Below are 13,042 nucleotides of genomic sequence, written 5' to 3'. Positions count from 1 at the left end.
CCATTACATCTTTTGTAATCCCCTTGGGCCGCAAGGCTCAACACACTAGTGTAACATTCAAGTGGACGTAGTTTCCCGCTAAGGCGGGAGACGAACCACTATACATCTCGTGTCACTCTCTCTCTCTCTCTCTTTACTTATCGTTAATTAGATCCCCAACGGATCCAAACGTTAACATTGTCACAATGCAGCTCCATGGTTGATTTAGGTTTGAACCCTAAGTCACTTAACAGATTCCTCAACCATAACAGTTCACGTACACCATGTGCCATACCCTTATACTCAGCCTCTGCACTAAACCTGGCCACGATCTTTTGCTTCTTACTTCTCCAAGTAACAAGGTTACCACCCACAAAGGTAAAGTACCCATAAGTAGATTTTCTGCCTGTAATACAACCTGCCCAGTTTGCATCTGCACAACCACTAACTCCAAGGTGATCATTTTTGGAAAACATCAACCCTTTTCCAGGTGCAGACTTCAAATACCTCAAGATCCTCACAACAGCCTCCATGTGTCTCTCACTAGGATTATGCATGAATTGACTTACCACACTGACTGCATAAGCAACATCTGGTCTAGTGTGAGACAAGTAAATCAATCATCCTACTAACCTCTGATATCTGGCTTGATTAGTGGGAATCTGATCAGGATATTCTGCCAACTTATGATTCTGCTCAATAGGCATGTCTGCTGGACTACATTCCAATATCCCTGTTTCAACCAACAAGTCAAGTACATACTTTCTCTGACACAAGAAGATTTCGTTCCTCCCCCTTGCGACTTCTATCCTTAAGAAGTACTTTAAATCACCAAGATCATTCATCTCAAACTCAGAAGTGAGCTGTAGCTGAAGCCTACCAATTTCTGCTAGGTCGTTGCCTGTAATTATCATGTCATCTACATAAATAATCAGCACTGTTAATCTTCCTTTCTGATGTTTGATGAACAATATATGGTCTACATTACTCTGTCTGTACCCAAAACTCCGCATAGATTGTGTAAACCTCCCAAACCAAGCTTGTGGCGACCGCTTTAGACAATACAGTGCTTTCTTCAATTTGCACACAACATCTATAGTTGAAGTTGTTACATAACCTGGTGGAAGACTCATATAAACTTCTTCAGTCAAGTCACCATGGAGGAAGACATTCTTGACATCAAATTGCCGAAATGGACAATTCATGTTTGCTGCTAGTGACAGTAGAACTCTAATGGTATTGATCTTTGCCACTAATACAAACGTCTTATCATAGTCAATGCCATAGGTTTGTGTTAATCCCTTGGAAACCAACCTTGCTTTATACCTGTTAACTGATCAATCTACATTATGTTTGACTATAAAAATCCACCGACATCCAACAATCCTCTTACCACGTGGAAGTGGTACCAGTTCTCAGGTATTGTTCTCTTATAGAGCATCCATCTCCTCCTTCTTTACTCTTGCCTATTTCGGATCTCCCAAGGCTTCTTGCACTTTATTAGGAATAGACACAGAGGATATTTGATTCTCAAAAGACTCAAATGATTTTGACAACCTATGGTGAGATACAAAGTTTGCTATGGGATACTTAGCATTTGCTTTGAGACATGGTTCATATTTCTTTGCAGGTTGACCACAGGTAAACCGACTAAGTACCACATATTTCGTGGGGTTAGTCACACCTTGATTATCTGGAGCAGAAGATGGACATACCTCTATGTGATCTTCATGACCTGAGGAGTCACAGTCGAGGGTGTTAAAAATTGCATAAAATGTAAAATGTCACCCAACGTAATTTCACTCGTATTCATTAACAAAATAGAGTTTTAATTATTTTGGGTTCGGCCCATTCAAGACATAATGTGTCTCTTAATTACAATCTCTTGTTACAAGGGAACACCCTTTGATTCTATTTATAAAGAAACCAATGTGTGGTTGTTTGTTTTTGCGGTTACACCCTAATTTTGGAATGGGTTGCCTACGTACCCTTGGAGAGGGATCAAGCCACTCATAGTTCAAGAGTTCCAATGAGTGAATGACTCATAGGAGAGTTTTGATTTTAGAATGAGAATAGTGTTTGGGACGAATTTGGTTGAAATGGACATTTTGTGTTTAGGACGCAGTTGCATCTAGATAAATTTGATTCTAGATTGCCTACATACCCTTTGTGGGATCAAACCACATGTAGTTCCGGCATTTGAGATTTAAATAGGTCGATGACCCATTTATTTTGAATTTGTGTTTGGGAGAGGGTTTAAAGCCCTCGAATTTGGTAGGACTTTATTTGCTTGATTTGGGAATGATTTTGTTTTTTTGGTGTTAGGGGAATTTCACCGGAGTAAGTGATTCATTTGGAACTGGCCGAATTTAACTGGTGGAGTCAAAGATTATGTTTGGAGTTGCGGTTGCATCTAGTGGGTCTCTAGACTGCTACATACCCTGTGAAGGGATCAAACCACTATAGTTCAGAATTTGTTGCTTTGGGGTTTCAACAGATGGATGACATGTCGAAAGATTTTGATTAAGCCTTTTGTTGAATGTGGTTTTGAAAGAACTAGAGATTCGATTTTAGTTGTGGTTGCATTGCTATGCTAAGATAGCTAATGCTATTGATCGCCAATAGTAAATAATGTTATTGATTATCAATAATAAATGTGCAAGTTACAGCCCAAACCAAACCAAATAGAGCAAAATGAATGTGAATCAAAAGATCATAAAATCTTGTTGAAACAAAATAGCAAACAAAGATTCTTAAATGAGCTAGAAAGCCCATAACATGTATTGTTATTCTATAAAAAACAACTCTACTAACCATATGCTACTGGCAGTCAATAGCATATAATGCTACTCACGTTCAATAGCAAATAATGAAATTAATAAAAATTCAAATAAAAATAGCTCGAAATTATTTTTCATTTCAAAAATAGGATACTGAAATTCTGAGATCTCACATGTTCTGATGTGTTGATGCCAATAGTACGTAATGGAGGCCCTGGCAAGCAGATTAGCTTGCAAGCTAGTGGAGGATAAGTTTAGCTCCACTTATTTTTGAATCAGATTGCCTGCAGTTGGTTCAACCTATCCAAACTGATGGAGATGACACTTCATAGTTGGGTAGAATTGTTGACGATATTTCTTTGTCCATTTCTTCTTTGGTGGTTCTTTTTTCTCTCACGTTTACAGAGAGTCAAATATGCTAGCTCAAAGACTAGTTAAGTATGCTTTGGCTTCAAGATTGCATGTTTCTTGGAATGGGCATGTCCCTCCAGAAACTGGCAATTTCTTTTGTAACAATTAGTATCTCTCGATCAAATATGGCGTCCTCTCTTTCAAAAAAAAAAAAAAAAACAAGAAATTGTACAAACTGATCCTTTATTAATTTCAAGAAATTAACAACGAAAATTCAAGTCATTACAATTACAATGTTGAATGAAAAAAAAAACCCATATCATAGATAATGTCAGATTTTTAAATCATGGTTTCATTATCTTTTTCTTTGGCCAATATTCCAGGTCCATGAGCAGACTTGAACATATCTACGAGGAGAGGGAACAACCACCATACGAATGATATCAATGGAACACTAGCAAACAAAATACTTGGTATAACAATCCATGCTTCTCCATCAAGCATAATGACAAGTGCACAAGAAAATGCAATCATCATGGTGGCAATAGAGAAAAAAAGGGTGAATACGCCGGTCCTCATCATTGTGGGCAAATATTTGAGGAAATCTTGTTCCGCAAAACGTGACGTAAGTATTCCCAAGAATGTAATTACTGAAGTTGTGGAAGAAAAAAGTGATACGGCATCTGAAACTATAAAAACCTTGAACAACCTGTTATTTTGTAATAAGGGAAGGCCTGTGTTATCATTATTTCCACCGGGAAGTGTGAAAGCTGCAGCAAACATGATTGTAACAATGAGAGCACCTATAAGTGTACAAGAACTTGCTGTTTCTTTCATTGAATTTTTTGCATCCTCTATCAATCTCTTGTGATTCTTGGTAAATAGTTCACGTGCTGTCAAATCATTTGAACGATTTCGATATTCATGCATTTCAAGAGGTACACATCTCTCCACCTCCTACATTAGATTAAATGTAAACTTAAACATCTAACCACAAATAGGAATGACAATTAGTTTTAGGGGCCAACAAAACTCTTTTTCACCCTACTGATAAATTTTTGAATTGCAATTCAATTAGTTATCCATTTATATTTTCCAATTTGCGTGTAACATTTCCTCAAACTTAAAACAAAAGTTTATTATCTCATGAGATTTGGAATGAAGGATTTCTATATGTGCCAATTTTTCGTAGGATGTAATAAATAAACTTATTTTCTAATAGAACATTGGCTCTAATTGTAATTTTGTATTAGAGTTTTTGCTTTCAATAAATGAAGCACATGTAGGGTAAACAAAAAATTTAGTAGGGTGACAATAGCCGCACTCTAGTTTTGTTGGACTACAAATCCTTAAACATTTATATTTTTAAGGTAATTAAACGTGTATATATATAGAGTAAAATCTTTAAAAGTTATATCTTAATTGTTTATCACTTATTCATTAAAAAAAGAAAAAAAAGGGACCACTCTTAAAGGTTATTTTCATAATTTTTTAATACATTTTTTCACGTGGTCTGGCTGTATTGGAACACAGTGTCAAGAAGGTGAAGTGGTTCGTCTTGATATTGGTTGCTAGGCTATATTGTGACACTCGGCATTAGTCAATTATTGTGGCTAGAATTTGAGCTTCATTAGCACATGGTATATATAGTGGCCGTTCTATATTAAGGATATTTGTACCTCTTCTCCTTTTGGAGTGATTGAGATTTTACTTTGTCATTCTCTCGATGTAATCTTTTGGTTCAATAATTAAATTTTATTTTCTAAAAAAAAGCGAAACAAAACATGGTGCTAGACTATAATATATAGAATCAAGAAAAAGACTAATGATATCTAAATCTTTCTCCCTAAAAGTAGATGGCAGCTAAACCTACCATCTTCCTCTGTTCCTCCAATAGGTGATTCGTTTCCACTAGGCAACAACATCTTGTACTTTCCTCCAAAGTTTTTAATTTTCAGAAATGGTTAGAGCAAGTCCACTCGTTGGGTCACTGGGTCAGTTACTATTCATTACATTTTATGTTTATTTCCACCATCTGGGTCACGGGCACAGTTTCCAAACTGACCTAGGTCACTTTGGGTCACTTTCTGGATCAATTTCATGACCTGCAAATTGACCCGGTGACCCAGGTTAGTTTGTAGGTCACGAAACTGACCCAGATTGTGAAGATAAACACTAAAAAGCAGTGAATAGTATCTGACCCAGTAACCTAACGGGTGAACTTGCTCTTAGGGATGCCCTCTTTAGACTGGTTGAGGAATTAGTATCTCCGTCAAAAACTCATTTCTTTGCTTTGTTTATGTTGTCTACTTGTCTGTAGGTGTTGGTGTGCCCGCCTGCAGAGCATATGAAATGGCACTCGTGAGGGGCCCAACATCAACACGCGCGCGCGCGGGGCTCTATGCATCAGAGATTGACTTCTAAAAGATCGGAGCATATCCGTACACGTGGACGGACAAGATCACTCAATGAGAGTCAATGCTACAATTGGCACCAACTCCTTACGGTTATAAATGGGAGCTTGCTCCTCATTCAGTGGGGTAATCTCCTTTCTCAATGTAAACTTCTAACCCTTTTCCTGTCATTATGCATCCTAACTTGAGCGTCGGAGGAGTAAAGTCCGAACAATTTTGGAATTCTTCTTAATGACTTTCTCTTCTCTTAACAGCCTTTAGCGAATTGGAAGAGCAGCAGAGAGGACCAGAAGTAGTACTAGCGGAATCAATCTCCAGTGGCGATGTAGGATGAGAATGGGCCTAGTTTAGCCAGAAAACTAGAAAAATAAAGAAGCGGCTTAGAATCAAGAAAAATGATTGGAAAATAAGTAACTCACGCTTAATGAGGTTACTAGCCACTGGAATATCCAAGAAGATTTGGTTTTGGACTTTTCGGGTTTCTCGTGCAAAAAGTCAGGTCTTGATTGTGAATCAGATTGGATCAACTTTTGGCCAGGATGTCAGTTTAAGACTCATGATACCTTTCCAGAATAGGAGCGACGAGATCTTCAAGACTCACTTTAGTAAGCCTTAACAGATTTAGGCCAAAATATATCGTCTTAATTATCCGATTCGGGATTTAATATTTTTAGACTAGTTTTACATTTGTTTTAGGATTCTTTTATTTTTAGGTTTTTGGTTTCCTTTTTAATTTGGATTCTTTAGAATTCCTTGTTAGATTATAATTATGATTAGATTATGACTTGGATGCCTATATAAGCACCATCCTGCTATGTATTAAGATTAGTTTTATCATATCAAATTAAATAATAGGAGAGTTTTTTTTCTCAAATTCTTTGGTGGAATCCAGATTTATCTTTTTAGAGTTTATTGCTTGTAAATCTAGGTTACTTCCGACTGCGTCAGGTGGTATCAGAGCAGGTATTCCCTGTCTCTATTATTTACCTTTGTTATCAATGGGTGGCGAACGTGCTACTCCAGTTACAAGAGCGGATCTAGATGCTTTTGCCGCATCTATTATCGTAGTCTTTACTACTGCCATCAATACCATGAACAATAAGATGAGAGAATTTTATGAAATGTTGGAAGGAAGGAACAACAGTAACCGTAATAGAGGCGGGGAAGGAGAGCATGATAGAGCTCCACGTGGTGGTGGGGTGATATTAATTATGATTTCAAGGATCTCAAAACCAAGGCTGATATACCTTACTTCTCTGGTCACATGAGCGTGGAGGAATTCCTGGATTGGCTTTTTAAGGTTTAGAGGTTCTTCAATCTAATGGATGTCCTAGAGAATAAGCAAGTTAAGATGGTCTCGGAAGCTGAGGAAGGTCGCTGCTTATTGGTGGGACTAGCTGCAGAGGTCTAGTCAGAGGCAAGGAAAAGAGCTTGTTTGGACATGGCGGAAGATGAAAGGTCTTCTTAGAGAAAAATTTCTGCGTAAAGATTTTTCGATCAAGAATTACACTCTTAAGGTTTTGAGAAGAAGTCAAAGTCCAAAGAGTTTTCTTTGCCCATTGAGAGTAATAGTTCAACTGAAGAAAAGCCAGAAGAATTTCTAATGGAAGAAGCTCCACAAGAAATCATCCATGATGACCAAGAAGAGGTTAAAGATGAAATTGCTCATGTAGACATGGTTCTTAGTAATGATGAAGTCTTGGAGCCTGAAATAAACCATTCAGAACTAGATGTCATTCATGAATGCAACCTTCAGAGCAGAGAAGAATCTACTATTTTGCCTATGAGAGCCAAAATGCATATGACAAACTCATTTTTGGTGTTGTGTTTATGATTATGCCATTAGAGTATGCAGAAAATCAGACCAATAACCCTCGGGTTCAAGTGTCTAATTTTTTATCGAGTTTCTTGTCTACCAATTCTGGTCTTTTATTTAAGACGAATTTGAAGGAAAGTTCTTTCATAGTGGAGGAGAATGATATAGGACGAGAATGGGCCCGATTTAACTGGAAAATTAAAAAAATAAAGAAGCGGCGTAGAATCAAGAAGAATGATCGGAAAATAGGTAACTCAAGTGTAATGGGGTTACTAGCCGCTGGAATGATCAAGAAGGTTTAGTTTTGGACTTTTCGAGTTTATCGTGTGAAAAGTCAGGTCTTTATTGTGAATCAGATTAGATCAGCTTTTGGCTAGAATGTTTGTTTGAGACCCTTTCCAGAATGGGAACAACGAGATCTTCAAGACTCACATTATTGAGCCCTAACAGATTTAAGCCAAAATATATCATATTAATTATCCAATTTGGAATTTAATATTTTTAGGCTAGTTTTACATTTGTTTTATGATTCTTTTATTTCTAGGTTTTTAGTTTTCTTTTTTATTTGGATTCTTCAGAATTCTTTGTTAGATTATGATTATGATTAGATTATGACTTGGATGCCTATATAAGCACCATCATGCTATGTATTAAGATTAGTTTTATCATACAATATGAGAGTTTTTTCTCAGACTCTTTGGTGGACTCCAAATTTATCTTTTTAGGGTTTATTGCTTGAAACCGAGGTTACTTCCGACTGCGTCAAGCAGAGCCGGAACTCAGCGAAATCACACCTAGACAATAGAGCCTTTGGTTTGTATGGGGAATTTGACCTACGATCAGCTAATCAGTTGGTTTTACAAGTGGTTCTTATGGGGATCTCTATGAGTCGGCCACATGCATCTCTATGAATCTAAAGAAGGAAGAATTGGCTGCTGTTTTCAATGTTGTCTATGTGGATAAACATGATAAATATCTTGGGCTCCCTACTGAAGTTAGTTATTCCAAAACGGAAGCCTTTCAATACATTATGGAGAAAACCCGGAATAAGATGAAGAATTGGAAAGACAAGACTCTAAGTGCAGCCGAAAAACAAGTGATGATCAAAGCTGTTGTTCAATCAGTGCCCACATACATCATGAGTTGCTTTGAGCTTCCGAGGCACCTTTGTCATGAGATGCAGCGTTGTATGGCGGAGTTTTGGTGGGGGGATTCAGACCAAGGTAGGAAAATCCATTGGCTTGCATAGGACAAGATGTGCATGCCAAAAGAAGAGGGAGGGCTAGGGTTTCGTAACATGGAGCTTTTTAACCAAGCCCTCCTAGCAAAACAGGGATGGAGGCTGTTACGACAACCTGACTCACTTTTGGGTAGAACTTTGAAGGCGAAGTATTTCCCTACTAGCGATTTCTTGCATGCATGCGTGCACCCGGGCAACTCATACACTTGGAGGAGTCTAATGAAGGGCAAGGAGCTTTTGGAGAAGGGAATCTGTTTTCAAGTTGGCACAGGTTCATCCATTTCTATTTGGTTTGATCCATGGCTTCCCAGACCTTATACATTCAGGCCGTATTATGTTCCTATGGATGGATTGGAAGATATGAAAGTTGCGGAATTGATTGACCATGAGACACGTGAGTGGATGGTGGACTTATTAGAGGAACTTTTCTTTGTTGATGAAGTGGATATAATTCGGAAAATCCCCCTCAGTGTGAGAAGTCCCGTGGACCGACTCGTATGGCATTTTGATAAGCACGGGTTGTATTCGGTAAAGAGCGGGTACCATGTGGCTAGATGTGCCGCTTCGTTATCTTCTCAAGTGTCCACGTCAAATGCCCAGAGTGATAAGGGGTTGTGGAAGCTAATTTGGCAGGCCAAAGTCCAGCCTAAGGTTAAGACATTTGTTTGGAGGTTGGTAAGGAATATATTGCCAACAAAGGTTGCTTTGAGCAGAAGGGTAAGCTTAGAGGATCAAACTTGTCCTTTCTGTAGATGGGATAATGAGTCTACGTTGCATGTATTCAAGGATTGCAATGTAATTGCATGCATGTGGCTACATAGCTCTCTTGGTTTGCGTGCCAGAAACCATGTTGCTACGTCAATTAAAGACTGGGTCATGGACATGCTAGGCATTCTCAACAAGCAGCAGATAGAGGTATTTTTTATGCTATTATGGGCTATATGGTCTGAACGCAACAAACTTGTTTGGAATGGGGGTGTTTTTAATCCCATGCACACTGTGAGTTCGTCCATGCACCTACTTTTTGAATACCAGAGGTTGCACCCAGTGAAGATTCATGCTCAGAACAAAAGAACAATAGCAAAGTGGATATTTCCCCCTCGTGGGAGGCTTAAGCTGAATGTTGATGGTGCCTACAAAAGTGATGGGAGTGGTGGTTGTGGGGTGGTTGCGCGGGATGAAACTAGTTGCTTTTGTGGTGCATGGTCTACGAGGTTATCACATCTATGCTCGGCTTTTCATGCCGAAGCGGAGGCCTGTCGAGCTGGATTACTGTTGGCAATATATCAGGGGTGGAAGGAAGTTGAGGTCGAAAGTGACTGCATCATCTTAGTGGCTGCTCTCAACCAACAAGGTGAGAATAATTCGGAGGTTGGTCGAATTCTAGATGATTGCAAAGTTTACATGCAAGATTTTGATTGAATTAGGATTCGACATGTGTTTCGTGAAGCAAATAGTGTAGCAAATAGATTGGCTCACTTTACTAGTTTAGATCTTGTTGTGGATCTTTGTTTAGATGAGGCTCCTTCTTTCATACAGGATGTCCTCTATGAGGATAATTGTAACGCAACTATAATTGCTCAGGGTTCAGGTATTACGTCCCCCTCGATGCAACAAAATCTAAATAATATAAATAACAGGCGTGGGGCTGAGCCTCCTAGTTAGGCTGAGTTCCAAACCCCATTTTCAAAAAAAAAAAAAAAAAAAAAAAAAAAACCCATCTGGGCCTAAAAACCTGGAGATTAAATTTGACTAAAACAACAACCATTGGATTAGAGCCTTGAGGTTCAAATTTATTTAGTTTTTTGGTTCCAAGTTTTGTGCACATCCTGTACTAGATATTAAAGAACACATGGAATTACTTAGGCTTATGTTGCACTGGTGGAACATGTGGAATTACTTATATTAATGGACCCTTATGTCACCGGACTAAATTGTTTTTCTTGATTTGAAGACTTACTTTTGTAATATTCTTTTTATTATATAACAATTAAGAATACACAAAAACTAGTTTGTTAATCGAACTCAGCACCCTCTACATATAAAAGGGGGGCTAATGTAACTAGACTAAATGGTATTGGGCTTTAGTTTTGGCTCGGGGTGCTTTCAGGTTGCTAGTTAGAGCTATTTGTTCTTTTTTCATCATTTGTCTTGCATACAAGTTACTTCGAGTAACGGTAGATCCAAATGTGTTTAAAGGCTTTTTTTTTTTTGGTCAATTCTACTTATTGATGGATTATTGTTTTCATTAGATGGTTGCCAATGGTTGGTGGAGTTGCGTAAGGAGAGTGCACCTTTTGTCAACTCGTTTCAAAATCTGGGATTCGGTTGGAATCTAAATCGAGATTTCCCAAGCTACTATATTTGCTTATTTGAACTGGGTCGGGTCTTGATCGGTTTCAGATTTTGATTCATAGTCGTCATAAGGACAATTTTAGGAAACATATATATATATATAGATATTTTCTTTCTAGAGAAACACTAGGTTGTGCGAGGTCTCTACGCCGATGGCGACCGATCTACGGTTCGGCCTATCTGAACAGATGCTCCAATTTAAGATTATCACAATTGTAGGGGGTTAGGCTAATTTTCACTTCTATGCATCCAATCATGCTTTAGTGCCTGTAATTTTTTTATATAATATTTATGTTGTCTTCCGCTCAAAAAATATTCCACGCAGAGCAAATTAATTTCCCCGCACTTGATTTGGCTGCATATTTTTGTCACTACCACGTTGATATGTTAGGCATATGGTTTTTTTTTTTTTTTAATTAATGAAATGACTGATGGAACATTGTTTTTCTAGGTTTGAAGGAACATTACTTAACTAAACGTTTAATCTGGAAAGTAATAATGTAAATATGTGTGTGCGTGTAATGAGAAATTTTTACCTTAAACCATTGTAGTTCTCTCTGTATTTGCAAACTTGCATCTTGAATATGATCAAAATATGAAAACGAGAACAAATCAGCGGCAAAATGTAGCATACTATTGTCAGAGTTCACTAGACGAATTCCAATGTCATTTCGCTTTTCTTCCTCAAGCTCATATATAAGATTATAAACCTCTTCTTGACGATATCGGATGGCAAAATCAAATATAGTCATCCCCTTTTCATCACAAGTGTCCCTGAGTAGTTGTGGATTTGCTTTACACAGTTCAATAACAAACTCATGATGCCCTTGTTCTATAGCTTTGAAAATTGATCTTGTCACCATGTCGTATTGATCAGGTGTGAGACCAAAAACTGTTGTCGCTTCACCCATGCAATGTAGAAATTGAATGATCCATTTATGTGTTGATTTCATTAAATATATACGATGAAGTCCTAGGTCAACATTGGAAACAATATTAACTTCTTTTTGTTTTTTTGTGAACATTTACATTTAAAGCATAAACTAAAAATTAAAATAAGGTGTGGATGAAGCGTACCGCAAAATATATAGACACTTTTGGCAAATCTTCTAAACAAAGTCATAACTGCATTGGATTCCAAAACCACACTGGTTGGTGCAAGCTCTTAGAAGTAATTAACATGTTAATTATAATCATAACAACATATATATAAAACAGAAAGGAATTAAACTTGTTTTACTTTGTTACTGAACCACTTAATTTTAACTTATAAAAAAAAATAAAACCAAACAAAAGTTTTAATAATTTTGAAGGGATGGATGATACGTATTAAGGGGACAAGATAAGAGAACTTGATGCTGCGTACCTGAGGAAATGAAATCCCTTTTATTGTCATGATCATTTTCTGATTCAGCAACATTTATAGAGATATCATGAATGTTAACATCAACTTCTGGTATGTGTATACCTATTTCCACAAAACAATAGAAAAACATAGATGCACAATTACAAATTGAACCGTTAACTTGAAGTGAGAATCTTTGATATATTTCAAAATAACAACATTAGAAGTACATAGTCATCATAAAAATTAGGGGGTACTCATTCTTTTAATTTTGCAAAAAATAAAAACACTCCTTTAATTCTCACCAAGTAAATGGAACGGTAATAAATAATTGGCGTAATTGTTAAAATACACCCTAAACTTGACAATAATTGTCAATTTACGTCCCTAACTTGCAATTGCGAAAATTAAACTTGGTGAAAACTGCTGATTTGCACCCCTATATCAAATTCAACGTTTTCCATCTAAATTTGAGGGCTAATATGGTTATTTTATCTCTTTGTATAATAATCAAAAATTTAAAAAAAAATTCTTTAGAGCCAGGGAGATTCGTGCCCTTCCATCTACTTATTTATTTATTTATTTTTTACAATTCCATCTACTTATTTACTAATTCACTTCACGACTTTTTTGGGCAAAATTATGCCCACATTATATTATTTCAATTAGAAAAATTAAGTGGAGAAATAAAATTTAGCTTGGTTTATCTTTGCTTGGCAATCCTTAGCATAAGGTAAGTCCTCAATTTCTCAAGGCTTGGTA

At 37.1% G+C, this 13,042-nt stretch overlaps 1 protein-coding gene across 4 annotated transcripts in view; it reads right to left on the bottom strand.

The window, feature by feature from the left end:
• Positions 1–3,336: 3,336 nt before the first annotated feature.
• LOC112176061 overlaps positions 3,337–13,042 on the bottom strand; it is a 28,841-nt gene continuing 19,135 nt past the window's right edge. For 3 of the 4 annotated variants that reach the window (XM_024313877.2, XM_024313878.2, XM_024313876.2), the window contains 4 exons: positions 12,302–12,403; positions 12,013–12,060; positions 11,472–11,908; positions 3,337–4,067 (listed from right to left, as the gene is read on the bottom strand). In XM_024313877.2, coding sequence (XP_024169645.1) covers positions 3,450–4,067; positions 11,472–11,908; positions 12,013–12,060; positions 12,302–12,403 — 1,205 coding nt within the window. In that variant the 3' untranslated portion in view covers positions 3,337–3,449. The remainder of the gene's footprint in view (positions 4,068–11,471; positions 11,909–12,012; positions 12,061–12,301; positions 12,404–13,042) is intronic. The other variant, XM_024313879.2, reaches the window with a different exon arrangement.

The sequence above is a fragment of the Rosa chinensis genome, chromosome 7, assembly GCF_002994745.2.
Source record: "Rosa chinensis cultivar Old Blush chromosome 7, RchiOBHm-V2, whole genome shotgun sequence".
NCBI classification, from domain to species: Eukaryota; Viridiplantae; Streptophyta; class Magnoliopsida; order Rosales; family Rosaceae; genus Rosa; species Rosa chinensis.
Note: the sequence above shows the minus strand (reverse complement) of the source record. Positions and strands in the feature narration are given on the sequence as shown.